The sequence below is a fragment of the Gavia stellata genome, chromosome 10 (genome assembly GCF_030936135.1).
Source record: "Gavia stellata isolate bGavSte3 chromosome 10, bGavSte3.hap2, whole genome shotgun sequence".
Lineage (NCBI taxonomy): Eukaryota > Metazoa > Chordata > Aves > Gaviiformes > Gaviidae > Gavia > Gavia stellata.
This window is the reverse complement of record NC_082603.1, coordinates 34410527-34426365: the sequence shown is the minus strand read 5'-3', so window position 1 is coordinate 34426365 and position 15839 is coordinate 34410527. Positions and strand designations below refer to the sequence as shown.

At 42.2% G+C, this 15839-nt stretch overlaps 2 protein-coding genes across 3 annotated transcripts in view; both read right to left on the bottom strand.

Annotated features, from left to right (window-relative positions):
* Positions 1-277: 277 nt before the first annotated feature.
* Positions 278-6124, bottom strand: LEPROT (leptin receptor overlapping transcript). 2 transcript variants are annotated; one of them, XM_059821759.1, is made up of 5 exons: positions 6078-6124; positions 5780-5855; positions 4805-4991; positions 3469-3603; positions 278-2733 (listed from the first exon to the last, which is right to left on the bottom strand). In XM_059821759.1, exons 1-4 carry the CDS (start codon positions 6091-6093, stop codon positions 3487-3489), a joined length of 396 nt encoding a protein of 131 aa, XP_059677742.1. In that variant the 5' UTR covers positions 6094-6124; the 3' UTR covers positions 278-2733; positions 3469-3486. The 2 variants fall into 2 exon arrangements, with proteins under 2 accessions (XP_059677742.1, XP_059677741.1); XM_059821758.1 differs by having other exon boundaries at positions 278-3603.
* Positions 6125-9788: 3664 nt separating this feature from the next.
* DNAJC6 (DnaJ heat shock protein family (Hsp40) member C6) overlaps positions 9789-15839 on the bottom strand; it is a 39478-nt gene continuing 33427 nt past the window's right edge. Inside the window, exons 16-19 of the mRNA XM_059821868.1 lie at positions 14796-15056; positions 14276-14421; positions 10959-11135; positions 9789-10067 (exon numbers count right to left, since the gene is read on the bottom strand). Coding sequence (XP_059677851.1) covers positions 9966-10067; positions 10959-11135; positions 14276-14421; positions 14796-15056 — 686 coding nt within the window. The 3' untranslated portion in view covers positions 9789-9965. The remainder of the gene's footprint in view (positions 10068-10958; positions 11136-14275; positions 14422-14795; positions 15057-15839) is intronic.

Below are 15839 nucleotides of genomic sequence, written 5' to 3'. Positions count from 1 at the left end.
CAAAGAACACCTGGCAAAATAGTCCCCAAGGCTCCCAATACTGAGAATCCACTTGAAGACCCCATTTTACTACAAAGCAATTAAGAAATATCAACACCAGTGCAAGAGACACTTGAATTGCTCATTAACCTCCTACTGTGGCCATGCGTGACAGCTACAATACCATTATGAAGGCACCACTGGGTATGTTGTTTCTCTTATCTTTCCTCTCACACAAGTGTCTTAAATTTCAAGAGGTAACAACAGACTGACAAAAACTTAAGCATCAGATATATTTATTAGACAATTCAAAAATTCAGTTTTATTAGACAGTTCAAAAAGAAAAGTAGAATATGTTTTAATTTCCATGTTTTAATACTTCATCCTCTCAAGAACCTGGCAATCACAGAAAATAAAAATAGTGTTTACAAAAGTTACCAAAGCTGCACTGCATTCCGAATTACAGAAAACATGATTAGTTGACAAGGAAGCCTTACAAAATGCAGTAACAGATTTTTCACCTGATTATGAAACAGTGATATTGCCATGTATATGCATTCACAAAAATCAGCATAGTATCGAAATTAAGGCACTTTGGATACATAGTATTGACTTCCATATAGGAAAACAATTTCAGAGAAACCACAGTAAATTGCTACTGGTAGATAGTGACAGTTTGCCCAATACTGGCCATCAAAGCACCAGGTTTGTGTGAATGAGTGAAGCTCTTGATTAAAAAAGCATTGAGTTTATTCTTTTTTTTTTTTTTACTCTATTTGATACCAAAGACTCGTTCAAGCAAATTTACTTTTAAAGAGGTCAAGGAAGATTTCCATGATTTAAACATTGTTAAACACAATTTTTAAAGTTAAATGTTTTAAAAGTCCATGGTAAAAATTGCATGAAGTTCACATTAAGGATTAGTGCATGTAGCTGCTCCAAAAGAACAAAAAAGCGCATTGACTTTCTCCTTTCAACATTTACCTGTCGTTTCATGAGGTCCCACCAACCACAGTAATATCAAAGGAAATACAGTACAACAGAATAATTTGTCAAAGAAGCAACCTCTCTTCAAGTCTGTACTTTCTACTCCTCCTTTTTGTTTTAGATTGTCAAATGTTTACTGCCTGTATCCCAATCTGCCACAAGCACACGATTTACTGATAGATCTAGAACAGATTCCACAAATAATGATTCTCTAATTTAAAGAAAAATTTATCTCAGCTGGTTTTCACACCACTGTCTTGAAAGCAAAAATTCATCAGTAATGGAGTAGTTTTATAGACTGCTATTGCAGCCTTCGGTACCTAAATTCTAAGGAGTAAAAATACTCAAGAACCTAACCCTGCAAGCACATGAGTACTTTAACAGGAGTTAAACAGAATTGTTAGCAATGACTTCAGGCATTTACAGGATCAGGCACTTAAATCGTGTATTATTGTTGCTGGTTTACTTCATCAATTTGAATGAAAAATGCCATGGTATAGGAAGAAAAAGCAACTTCTTCAAAAATCAAAGCAGGACTTATACATGAAAACTATGATTACTCTGAACAACCTGGCTCATAATTAGAGCAAGTAATTTCCCCAGTAGTACTTTACAAATCAGTAGGGTCCAATAGATTTCACCTAAAGTCAGGAAGAAGACACTGTAAGAGAACTTGTTTCTGCACAGCTTCTTTACAAGTGTGTTCCTGCTATGTCTTTGATTAAGCATTAAGATCCAGAAAAAACTGTCATTTAATGTTAATTCTTCTCTTACAAGAATGACAGCCTAGACACACTGCAGTATAAAATACAGCTACTCAGCATTCTTCAGCACTGAACTGTTCACCTCACACATATCTTAAGTTTAAAATTTAAAAACTTGTAATTAACCTTCCTGAATCATGATATTCCATTCGTACTTCAGTGATACTGCATCACTTGGACCACAGAATGATTTCTGTACCCTGCTTCTAGGGGACTGAGCATGAACAAAAGAGCCAGTATCGGAGCAATCATGTAACATTCGTTAAGTTTTGAACCTTTGCTCTGCACAGCAATCCACAGGACACCATTCTGCAGTACATGAGTATTGATAGAGTTTGGAGAGCAGCATAAGTAGCTCCAAACAACTTATGGGGCAAAAAGCACTGTGTTGGTGAAACTGACGCATCTTGTAGGGTAGATTCTATTACTGAGAACAGTCAGCTATGAACTAACTCACACAACTATAAAATAATCATTTGCAATCTGCTAGTCTGAAGAACTTGCAATAGTAAAACATGGCCTGTGCAGCAATTCAGCTTCTTACTTCACAGAGCAGAAACATCTTTATGTCCATGTTTCTATGAAAGAATAAACTAAGGCGTCTCTTCCTTTACCCCTTTGCAGATTTCTGAAATGTCTTCTAGAGTTAGGGTTGTATCAGAATGCGTTTTTACAAAACTACATGCCTCCACAATTTGTAGGATTCAGCAAGTCAAAACAGTAATAAAGTTTACTTTTGTAAGTGTGATTATGTGAACGCTTACTAGGATAATGCCATTTAAAAATATAGTGTTTTAATATAACAATCTCTTCTTACAGACAAAAAAAACCAGTAGTTGAATAAGTATGTTTTAAAAGCAATGAGAACTGAGGAGATAACAAGTCCTACCCAGCAGAACACTCACTTCTTGGCAATTCAGGCATTTCACACATAAGAATACCGAGTTGTATATACTACATTGTGATTCTAAGTGTCCTCAGCGTAGTTTCTTCTTTTGTGAACCTTCACAAGAGAAGTAACGTCAGCTCTAAGCATTAAAGAGGCATTAAAGTATATTACTCCCAAAAATATATCCACAGTTGTTAAACTGAATAGGGACAAAGCCTGAGTATCTTGGTGGGGGGAATTATTTTTTAAATGAACGCCATAAGTGGAAGGAAGGTTTTTTAACCAGGGTTATTTTCTTTTTCTTTCATTAGGTAGTAAAAGACTTAGCATAACCTATGTTTGTTTTTATGTTATCAAGAAAAAAAACTAAAATTACAAATTCTCGAATGAAAAGCAAGTACTCAATTCATCCCTAATGAAAGCAGAAAGAACAATACCAAATAGGATAATCTTTATATTGGCCTATTTTAATTACATGGTTAAAAAAAAACCAACAGGCATGCTGACCAATATAACATGTATCAACGATACTACTGTGATTAAAACAAAAGTTAATGCAAATGCAGTGGAAAAAAAATGAGTAGAACAGCTTATGTTTTGTAAACTTATTTGGGGACAAATTTGCAACAGTGATTCCAGCTTTTACTGAATACATTAAGACAACGGTCACAAGGGCCTTTTCCCTTTGGCTGAAATGCATTTTAAAAAAGCATGTTATGATCAGATAACGTAAAACTACATGCATATGCACATACATACATCTCAGCGTGCACACACACATATGTTATAATATATACACATATACACATACAGAGTATACATATGGTGATATATGCCGTAAAGTATTACCAGCATCAGAGCGATGTCCTACCACTGTTCCCAGCTAAAGTCATCTCCTCTACCAAACACAAGAAAAAAGCCTAAAATAGTAAGGAAAATGACTGCATTGCCAGCCAGCACCAGACCACAGGCTCCCCATTTGATCTGAAATGCAAGGAAATGAAACAATCAAAGCAGTTCTTATAAGATAGGTTCAGGCCAATTATTTATATGCATTAGATAAACTAAATTAAATACTACAGAACGGTGCTAAAAGCATAAAGAAAAAAGACAAAATAAATATTTCAATTTATGTGACTAATTATTCAATTAGGAACCACTCATATTACTAATACAACACTTCAACAGACAGGCTAATCACGCTATGTTTTAGAACAAAATAATTACCTTGCCATACAAGTCATAGAAAAATCTGGTGAAACCAGTGCTTCCCTTTAATTGCTATGCAACAAAATAAAAGATTGCCTTTCAAATAAATGCCAGTAACAAGGAGGGAAAACAGTACGTGGTCTTATAGCTTTCTTTAACGATCTGCCCAACAAAGTTTACTCAAATAAGCGACATTTAAGAAATATCGCTATGAATTAGAGTTCCCCCTCGTGGTCACTTCTGGTTCTGCCTACTGTCAGGTCCACAACTTAAAACCAAAAATGCAGCGTCAGCGAAATTGTGCATTACAAATAAATTAAAACTAAGCACACAAGTTTTAAGCAAAACCAAAAGGCTGAAGGGGAAAACCAACGCAACACATAAAAACGTCATTGGGTGATTTGGGAGACAGGACGAAAGAGTTCTTCGCCTCGCAAAACAAACGTGACAAAATCTCACCACTGAAGAGCAGTTCAGAAAGCAAAGAGAAAAGAAGCTAGCAGAATTTCCTCAGACTTTGAGGGGACAAAGCATGAGCTTGGGAAACGCTTTGAAAACCAGAAGGGCAGCTCTGGAAGTTTGGCCTTTTATCTTTTAACTGATAATGCACTCCAGTCACCAAGTTTTCAGCATCCTAAATGGAGAAAGCAGACATTCTCAGATAAAAATAAGGACGGTGGCGCAAGAAGCGGTGGAAAAGTTGATGAGACAGAGAGGCAGGAGATGTAGAAGGAGACAATATCTTGTACTGGACCAAAACAAACCAAAGCTAAAAACTTTTCAGTCATGCAAGTCCTTTGTTCAGGTCAAAAAGCAGCACTGACAGACAAGATTTCAGCAGAGTGATTATTTTCATCAGAATTTAGCAACAGCACAATAATGAAATTAAAGACAGGATTTACAAGCGGCAACAGTGCACTTAAGATTATACTCAGTAACTGGTGTCTTACAATAAAAATTAGGAAGCAGAACTTACCGCTTCAACCCGCGCAAGGATTATAGGAAATCCAAAGGCAGAAACAACAATTCCAGTTGTGAAGAAATATGCCAATTCCCTGCAGGCACTGCTGGCTGCGTCACTGTCATCACTTACTCTTTTTGCAATGAAGTGGGGAATGGGGCAGATGAAGTAAAATATTAAGACAAACAGAGGCCAGTATACACTGCGGAGGAAGGAAAAAGAAAATACACAATCAGTTTAGATAGATGCTTCAATAAAAAGTATCTTCTCTTTAGAAAAAGTAATTGCAAGAGCTGTAATCCTGCTTTATGGTTTGAAAACTGGATTATGTGATTTAACTACAAGTTTTCACCCAAACCCACCTTGTTGTCCCTACATACTGGCACAAGCGCTCATACAGCAGGATCCACTCTCTCACACACCCAAGCCTTGATTTATTTAAATTCGCCTCACCGCGCTGATTCAACCCACACCACCACCCCACAAAAGTGACAGCCACCACACAGGGAACAGGAAAGGCAAGCAAGCGGAACGGGAACCAAGAGCTTTCCCAAATTAGAAAGATCCTGGAGTATAAACAAGCTGCCTGTGAAGGCACACCCTTGCACGCTTTGTGAGCACTCTCCTTAGCTTCACCTGGATTTTTAAGTGTCATAGATATTCCGGTTGGAGTCTTGCAGTAGGACGGTTATTTAAAGAAAGAGGGAAGTAAGGGAAAGAATCGTGCGAGCTTAAAAATGACTGGTTAGCAAGATGGCACCGCTTCTCCTGAGAAAGCATAAAGCTGTTTTCAGTCATTTTTTAACAGAAATGCAACTACTGGCTAAGGGGATGGTATTTAACCACAACAAACTGCCATGTGCCAAGAGCCAGAACGCAGGTGACTGTTAGAAGATAACCAGAGCCAAACAGCTCAATTAAATGAGATTAACACCTCAATTAACAGATATAAAGAGGGGAAAGTTTTGGAAACGAAGCCGGCCCGCTCACCCGTAGTACTCCAGGGCGCAGCCCAGCATGAGGAACGTCAGCCCGATGGCTCCGCTGAAGGAAAGCGCCACGAGAGCTGCAACGGCACAAGGCAGGCGGTGAGGCGGGAGCTGCCTCACCCGTTACCGGCTACCCCGCCCGCCCCCGCGCTGAGGCGACGCCTGGGAAGCGGAAGCGCAACCCGGTCGCTCTGCTCCCTCAGAGGGACAGACCCCGGCCCGCGGGCGGGCAGCGGCTCGGAGCTGCCGTCCGGCAGCTCCGAGCCGCTGCCCGCCCGCGGGCCGGGAGCACCCGGTACCTTTGATGCCCGCCATGTTGGGGGCTCTGAACGACGCCGAGCTGAGGTGGCGGCGGGCGACTTCCGCCTACCGGCCGCTTTACCCCGCCCCTTTTGCACCACGTGAGCGGCCGCCTTAAAGGGCCGGCGTCAAGCTGTGAGGCGATTGGCGAGCTGCCCCGCCCTTCAGGCTGGCCCGCGAGCCACCCGTCGCCATGGTTACGGGGCGGTGTTTCGCTGCCTCCAGTCAGGCCTTGGGGCGGGTGTTTAACATATACACACACAAACATGCATAGTTTTTTAATATACGGTGTATATGTGTGTAAATAGATGTGCATGGGCACGATTTAAATACATAAATACAGTTTTAAAGAGCCCCCACCCATCAGTCACCGCCATTTTGCAGGCTACTGCTGAAAACCTCAGTTTTCACCCCAAAAACTGGGCCCAGGCGCCTGCTCGTCTCATACGGTGCCCTCTCAGGACCCGCATCGCATCCACCCTTCTGCTAACACGCACCGAGAAGGGCACATTTTCCTTACAGCAGTATTTTTCAAGCCTTAGATTTTTGGGACCCCATTTTGGGCCCAAGAACAGACTTTCTGAGGGGGATTTTGCACCTCCCCAGGGAGGTTTTCTTTAGCGATCTCCCCTCTCTGCCTCTCAGCTCGTCTTCTTGTTTCATCACTTTTCTGATACAGATTTTTTTTCCCCAATTGTATATTAATTTTAAATACTTTAGAGCCAAGAAGACTGCCTCATTAAAACAGCAGGCTGAAGTAGCTAAATGCTTCAAGGGAAATTTTTGTTAAGTGCTACGTTGGCTGACGTGCTTGGCCGTGGGTCTCTGACGCGCAGCAGCGTAAGAATAGGAAGTGACAAATTGTTTCCAAAATGTCTTAATTGAGGAAAACCACCTGGATTGCCAACCTGTGAATTACCGCACGGCATTAGCGATCACTTCAGGAGGCAATATTGATACCGGCCGAGGCACACCACCGGTACGGTGTGAGCTGGTGTACGATGTTAACCTTGTGCTCTGGTCACAATTTGTGAGCAGCAGCCGAGCTCAGCTTTTCTGGGCTTATTTCGAGGCATGCGAATAGAAGATGATACGGAGACCCTTTCACCGTACCATCCCATACTGTAAATCCTTCAGCTGTCATCAACAAGCAAAAAAACCCTCGGAGTTTTAATACAGGCTTACATCTTGGTACCGCTGCTGCTAATGTCAACAGCTTTGTCTTACAATAAGTATATATATACACACATACACGTGACTTAACTTGTCTAAGCAATCAAAAAGTAGAAGCAAGTTAAGTTACCACCTTCTGTTTCAGCTGGGTTGAAGGGTTTTTCTCTTAAGCATGAAAGGTTGCATCTTTTCCCATTGCAAATGTTGTCTAAATTAAGCCCTTACTGTTCTTATAATCTGCTCGCAGTAATTGGAACTGGCTTCTTCATGTAGCTTGTTTGCTCTTGAGGAAATGAAAGCTCTAGGGAAAAAAAATTATTTGTCTCTAGAGCAAGTAATTTTTGGTTACCACACAGGTCCCACCCAACCCTGTGCTAGAGCAGCAGAGGTATTAGTCATACATGTAAGACAAATGGAAACGTCTTTTGCCTACACTAACAGACATGGATCCGTTGTTGTTCATGCAGCATTTGCAGAGAAATTGCTCTGAACTGTGTTTAAAGGAAGAAGGTAGAGGTTTTTCCCCCCACAAGCACAAAAGATACCTGAATATGTTAATTTGAGCTTTTTAATGTATATACAAATGTTTTAGACCAGTCACAATTTCATTGAGTATATACTGTATTTACAAAAATTACAATAATTTAGTCAAACAGTAAACCTGAACATGGATAACCTCTGTCACTACCAGATATGACAAGAAAGAAATTTTTTTTTTTTTAGTTAACTATTTTGATATACATACATCCTAATACTTTCATGCATCCATAAAAACATCAGGGATGGAAGTAATCAAAGCTTAAGTGGGGTAGGGTTTCTTTTGGTAGATAAAGTTTAATGATGGATTTGTATTTTGTGAACATATGAGTGTCCAGAGTTATGTGCCATGACAAACTCGATACAAAGCTAATGCAGTTTTCATTATTAAAAAAGTACATTATAGTAATGAGATCCTTTTTATTATATAGGCATAGGTCACAATATCTACAAATGTGGATGAGAAACAATAAACCAACAAATCACAGGAACATGATTCACATTCCAGTTATCTCTTTAAATAAGACAAGCACATACTGGATCAAAACATTAATAAATAACATCCAGTTTGTTACTATTATCTTAAGGTCTTTTATATAAAAGCAGACCTATGTGTTGGTTTCACATTTTCAATTAACGGTAGTAAATAATGGACCAATACAACAAAAGGATGACTTTTATACAGAAAGCAATGTACTTTGACACACTGTCTTTGCAGTAAAGTTTTGCCACTTGAAAATGTAAGTGCAACAACAAGTGGATTGTCTTTAAAAACCACCAGCTTTAAAGACTCGCATTGGATGGCAACCTGTTCCTTAAGCAGTAAATACAAATTATTTCCTGCCCATCTTATGAATGTACCGGCCCATTCAAAGCTCAAATACAGATACAACATGTTGGTAAATAAACTGCTAGCTTTAGTTATTCTCTAAAAGGAGAACACCAGAATTTGGGGTGAAGAGCGTAACTTGTTTAATCAGGAAAGATGCTTCGGCTTTAGCATCAGAGATATTTCCTTGTGATATTATTGCTTTGGTCCAATATAAACTTTTAAAATAACCAATTTGCACTGTATTTACCTCAAAAATCAGACCTGGTCCACAGATGTCTACATGACGGCTTGTACACCATGGTCTGAAAAGTGAAGTTGCAACAGGTTGCATTCTGCCAAGAGCCTTTGCCAAGTGCTCTGGAACTGATAAAGGCATAGAGGTGATAGAAGTGGGCTGGAAAAAGTCTTCTGAAGCCTCAGGAGGGGAAATGTTACCTATAGACTGGGAAGTTTCTAAAACTTTGCAGCAGAGTTTTAGTTGGTTGATATTTCTTTTGTTTGATGGCTTCAAGCTATTGATGAGAACTTCATGGGAAATGCAGTACATGCTCATTCCTCACTTTTACAAATGTGGATTCACCCTTCCCCCCAATTCCCTATTCCCCCAGAACTGCTGTTTAACAAACCAACAAGGTGCTGTTTAACATTAATTACTTGTTGTTTGCTTTAAAAGACACTTGCCTCATAATGCTGAGGAATTTTTTCTGTGCATTTCACTGCTGGACTGTGAGATGAAGTACAGTATTAATGCGTAAAGCAGCAGTCAGCTGCCACGCTGATCTAACCCAGGATTCAGCTTTGTCTCTATTCAGGCATACTATACTACATGAGCAATTAAGCAGCAAATGGTGACTGTTAGAAGTGTGCCTAAACCACATCTGAGCACTTAAATTTGATAACATTTGACCCAAACCTAGAAAGAGAGCACATCGAAGTTAGGGCTTCGCCACCAGTTATCGAACTCAACTGAAGTGTTGCCATATCACATATCACAAAAGAAGTAGGAAATTCACCAGCTACACTGTGGCAGAGACAGAACAATTCCACCTTTTCCCAGAACGTGTTCTCTCTCGCCTGACTTGAATCCAAAGAAAAATAGAAAAGTTACAAGAAACTGTAACCCCGTGGCTCTCATATGGCAAGCCAGGTGGCTAGAGTTCCTCTGACCTCAGGATTCTTGATACAACTATAAGGAAACCTTTCTCTTGTTCTTCATGATAAGTATTAGGCTCCTAGTTTTCTGAAACTTCTGAATTTCCAGCCAGAGTTTGGTTGATCTGTGACATTTGTGACAGGAGACTATATAAGCACTAGCACAGGTCTGTAGTGGAGACTGAGAAAGTACCTAATACAAGGGTTTTTGTCCTTGGTTTTCAAATTCTGACCAGGCATCATTTAGCTCCATAAATATCATCTTTGCATATTGTTCATATGGCTGCCCAGTAGCCTGGAATAAAAACAGAAAGAGGGATATCACATCTACCAAATCAGACTACAAAACTTTGACATTTGACAGCTAGATTCTCAAGCAGTTGTTGCTCACTTTCCACTAATGATCTTCCCTTATTCTTTGACAAGAATAAGCTATTGCTGAGGGCTGCTTGCCTTGTTTACAGCTTAACAATTTCTTGACTCTTCTGCTCCTCAGGGCTGATAACCCCCCAAGTGTGATAAAGCATTGCAGTCCCAAGGGCAAAAAAATTTAACCTAGGCTCTGCAAGAGGCATTTTAGCTGCACTGAAGGGAAAGAGCTGCCACCTGACACGGTTCCTTGATAAAAGCAGTATTCCTGCAAGCCTCTGGGCAGCCCACATCTTCTCAAGCCTTGCCCGCTGCCCTGAAACTCTCAGGGCCTCCATTTCCTTAAAAGCAGAAGCCTCATCCTCACCATAGGGTTTCCCAGTTGATGTCACTGCACTCTGGTTGGCAAGTGTAAGCAGCAAGACCACAAGCCACAAGTTGGATAATCAGATAACCCGATTCTTCCATTTTAAAAGTTTGGTTTTAAGACCCCTGTCCTTTCATATGTCTTTATCACACCCTCGTCTCCTTTAGCAGGCACAATATTCTGTTCACTGCCAGTATGGCTTAGAGTCAAAGTGAGGGTGACGGAAGCTGAAGATCTGAATCTCTGTTGCTCGGAGCAGCACGTACCAAGCACAGTCTTGGGGCTGGGAGTGGTTAGAGTTCTCACCTTTCAGGAACTGGCAAAAATCTTGAACTACTACTTCTTTCTACAAAGCCGTTTGCACCAATAAATTAAGCAATCACATTCGACACTTTATAATTAAGAGAACAATGACAAATTCTGAACAATGTGAAATTAGGAAAACCTTACCTTGTCAGGATGAACAACAAGCACTGCCCGCCGGTAGACCTTCTTCACTTGCTCTGGCGTGACAAGATCTGCCATACTAACAGGTTTCCACTTGGTCTCCCCTGCCCATAAGACTGTATGCATTGTGGACAGCAAGGCTCTTATATTTCTTTCCTTTCCTTCAATCCATTCCAGGACCTGGAGAGAAGAATGTGAGTCTCAATTTATGCCTTACGTTAGATATTCCAGTAGGAAAAAGTTTCTTCATTTGAGTAGCAATGACTCCAAGGAGTATCTTACATTTCTTTCCAAGCTTTAGAAAACCTTTGGAAGATATTTGTCAGTCTCTATCATTAAGTTTCACATCACTGCTTGAAAGTTAAGACACACCTTCAGCAACATCCCTGCTAAAAATACTGAGTTGGTAGCACTTATGAACAGTCATTAGATGGAATAGTCAAAAGATAAATTAAATGTTTAACTGTGTGGCTCTTTAGCAAGCTTAATTGCACACTTAAAGTAAGCTTGACTAGAACTCTGCTGTGGATGTGTATCTTTAGAAGATGTAACTCTAGACATGTACAAAAGACTCGTGTTGAAGGTTGACTTCAATACAAATCTTTTTAAGCTCTAAGTCAGAAGCCTCAATTCTCTCCATGTGCCTATTTGCTACCTGCAATCTAGCAGTCCAATAAAGCATTAGGTAGTCCGCCTTCCTAGATGATGTAGTCCCCCTTAGTGGTTGCCACCTTAGCCTACGGCTGGGGAAGGGGAGGAGGAAAGGGAAGCAAACATGAAAACCAAAGTGTAAATAGATTTAACAGTTCCAGGCTGAACTGACTCAATGAAATAAAATGCATCCGAGCAAAGGGAATTGTATCGGGCAGAATCAGCTGGGTGCGTCAGTGATTCAGCAGCTTGCTGGGGGGGCAAATGTTGCACACATTAGATAGTACCACATGAATCGCTGAAGTTGTATAGCTTATAAATTGGGAAAACTACTGGCCACTTGACGGCCTGACAGCTCTCCGGCTTGGTTACAAGTGGTGGACGTTCGTGTTCAGCATGGTTGCTGGCACGCGCTTTCCAAAGGTTAAAACCTTTCCACAAGGTTAAAAAAAATAATAATTTGTTAAAAAATTTGTTCATTCTGGTTTCTGGGAGTTTGCTTAGCTTTTGCTTGGGCTTTTCCGCTCAGTTCTGTATCCTTCTGTAATTATCATTTGTGGCTTCATATTTTGAATGTAGAGCGGGACAGACTGAATTTCCTTCCCTTCATAATAGATCTGTAGTTTGGCAATTTATTGAAGAGAGATGAGAGAATTCCAAAGCAGGCGAGATTAATGAGACAGAGGATTAGTTCAATTAGCTGTGCCTGCTAAGCAGGGCTGGAGTGATGTGGAAGACTAGCAGCCCTGACAGTAGCACTGAGCAAGCCACTGTTTGCCACTGTCTGTTTTAGAACAGAAATGTTACCTTGGAGTAACTATTCCAAAGGATGTTTACATCTCCAGGGAAGGCACAAGAATTTATTATAGGAACAAACAGCAGGAAGTTCTCACTTTCTGCCCCAAGGCAATCTCGTCATGGGGAGAACATCCCTCATTTCACCAAAACCTGGGTTTGGCAGAAGAGCTGGCAGAGATGGTCAACTGCTCTTTTATCTGGTTTATTTGTAAGAAGCTATTTCAGAACCGAGTTCTTACAAACTTACCAATTTTTCTAACTGGTATCTCTCATTCTGATGAGATAGTGGAGATTCTTCCAGATATTCCCCCACAGCTGCAGTTTATGACTTTTTGTCTTCCTGGACACACTAGCTCATTGCTGTCTGGCATGCGAATGGGAAGCTGTACTGGGTTTGTGTGGCCAGGTTTTGGTGGGGGGGGGCTACAGAGGTGGCTTCTGTGAGAAGCTGCTAGAAGCTTCCCCTGTGTCTGATAGAGCCAATGCCAGCCGACTTCAAGACGGATCCGCCACTGGCCAAGGCCGAGCCCATCAGCAACGGTGGGAGCGCCTCTGGGATAACATATTTAAGAAGTGGGAAAAACCACTGTGCAACAGCAGCCAGAAGAGAGGAGTGAGAATATGTGAGAGAAGCAACTCTGCAGACACCAAGGTCGGTGAAGAAAGAGGGGGAGGAGGTGCTCCAGGCGCCAGAGCAGAGATTCCCCTGCAGCCCCTGGTGAAGACCATGGTGAGGCAGGCTGTGCCCCTGCAGCCCGTGGAGGTCCACGGTGGAGCAGATATCCATCTGCAGCCCGTGGAGGACCCCATGCCGGAGCAGATATCCACCTGCAGCCCATGGAGGACCCCATGCTGGTGCAGGTGGATGCCCAAAGGAAGCTGTGACTCCAAGGGAAGCTCGTGCTGGAGCAGGTTCCTGGCAGGACCTGTGGACCCGTGGAGAGAGGAGCCCACGCTGGACAGTTTTGCTGGCAGGACTTGTGACCCTGTGGGGGATCCGCACTGGAGCGTTCTGTTCCTGAAGGACTGCACCCCATGGAAGGGACCCACGCCAGAGCAGTTCGTGAAGAACTGCAGCCTGTGGGAAGGACTCACGTTGGAGAAGTTTGTGGAGGACTGTCTCCCATGGGAGGGACCCCACGCTGGAGCAGGGCAAGAATATGAGGAGTCCTCCCCCTGAGGAGGAAGGAGCCGCAGAAACAACGTGTGATGAACTGACCGCAACCCCCATTCCCCGTCCCCCTGTGCCACTGAGGGGGGAGGAGGTAGAGAATTCGGGAGTAAAAAAGAGGAAGAAGGGAGGGGTCGGGCAAAGGTGTTTTAAGATTTAGGTTTTATTTTCTCATTATCCTACTCTGATTTTGGTTGGTAATAAATTAAACTAATTTCCCCAAGCCAAGTCTGTTTTGCCTTTGACGGTAATTGCTGAGTGATCTCCCTGTCATGACCTCGACCCACGAGCCTTTCATCATATTTTCTCTCCCCTGTCCAGCTGAGGAGGGAGAGTGATAGAGCGGCTTTGGTGGGCATCTGGCATCCAGCCAGGGTCAACCCACCACAGGAGCACAGCAGTTCATGATGCTATCAAGTTTACATGCCTACTTTATGGAAAGCAAGCATAAGAGATAGCACGTGGTCCTTGGGATCCAGCAATGCTGTGGAGGCCGTGCACTAAAGTACGTGCTAAAACAGGAGGGTAGCTATGGCACCAAACAGTTTGAAAGATTTGCTCAGCTGCCTCACGCGCAGGATGGCTGGTGGCTTATTGCCCCCTCCACCTTTCAGGGGCAGTATTTCAAGCAGCCTCCAGCACGATGAGGATGAAAGACACGTTGAATGATTGTAAGAGCATAAACAAGAATATTGCTTACTTTTAGTTTTTCAGGGTCCATCTCCTTAGCCATTTCTTCTTTTCTCATCTCAGCTATTGTTTTGGGGCCCTTCTTGTCCTTGTGAGCATTAAAACCTTGACCAGATAATAGATCTTCGAAATCTGCAGACACTTTTGGTTTTGAATCTTGAAAAACAAAAAGATTTGAAGTTGTTATCACAATACAGGTTTATTTAAACACTGCTTTTCTACCCAAGCCACCCCACACACTTACCACTATAACAATCTCCCAGTGCTAACGAGTGTGCAAGTTCTCACAAAAGAGGTATAGGCTAATGTTACTTTTGAATTATTATTGTTGAAGCCCATTGGGAATACAGGATTTCCTAAATATTAGCAGGCTTTAGAGTCTAGGACAGGACAACTAACCTTGAACTTTATATATCATCCAATGATCAGCATGACTGACTTGCTTAGACCCTAACCTGTTACGGTGTTTGAGCATTAAAGCAATATTAGAAGGAGCCAACCTTTCGGATGCTGAACTCTGAAAAGCTTACCAACATTAGCTGGTCCTTTTCCACGTTCGTTTTGTGCGCCCGGCATTGCTGAGAAACTCACGTTGTAATTGGGCTTGTTCTGGGGAGAGGCATGAGGCATGCTTGGCTGGGCTTTGGGTTGCGCCTGCTGCCAGCCATAGCCGGCTCCTTGCTGCCAACCGCTGCCGCCCATGGGCTGGGGAGAGGGTTTCTGCGGCGAGGGGGGGAATCCTCCGCCCATGCCTGTCGGCGTGGTCGGTTTACTGGCAAACGAAGGGCCACCTGCGGAGTACAGGGAAAGGAGCCACGGTGGGCATTAGCAAACAGGATACTGACTTGCCTTCCGAAAAGGGAACCTGAACAAAATCCCCCAGGCAGCTGGCTTCTATTTTCAGCTCTGCCACAAACTTATTTTTGCAACATCAACCAAAGCCTTTCAACTTTCCTGTCACAGCTCTGTAAGCTGCTTAAAAGACAGCACCTGCCTTTGAAGACTGAGTAGGAGTAGTGTCTTGTTGGGGAAACACGGGGAAAGTTAGGTGCAGCTAACTGGGAACCACAGCTGCTGTGTGTTATGGTGGCAACATCAAGTTGATGTAAGTTGAAATAATGCTGATATAATACTACCCCCCAGAGTTGTGTGTTTCAGCACCTTATTACTTTAGGGGATGCTCCTCTGGCATTGTTTCTGGTGGGAGGAACACAGTGTTAATGTTTTATTATTTGAGACTAACATCCACACTCTACTTTGAGCTCTGAAACGTGTCATGGAAACTGGATGAAGTGCTTTTGGCTTAATAATGAACAACAAAAACGTGGTTAAATATCCTGTGGGTGACAAGACATTTGTTTTTAAACTCCATAACTTTGCTACAGAATACATGTTTTAAAAGCACCTCAATGGCTCTGACATGGGTCTTGGCATACTTTTTGTTTTGCTCCTGCAGAGCAGCAAGTGATCCAGCAGAGGGAACTGGGAAAGCTGATTCCAGAACCATGCTGGTACTGACGCAAAGGAGGAAACAAACATCAGATAAAACCACAATGGCTTGCAAAGAGCTGAGG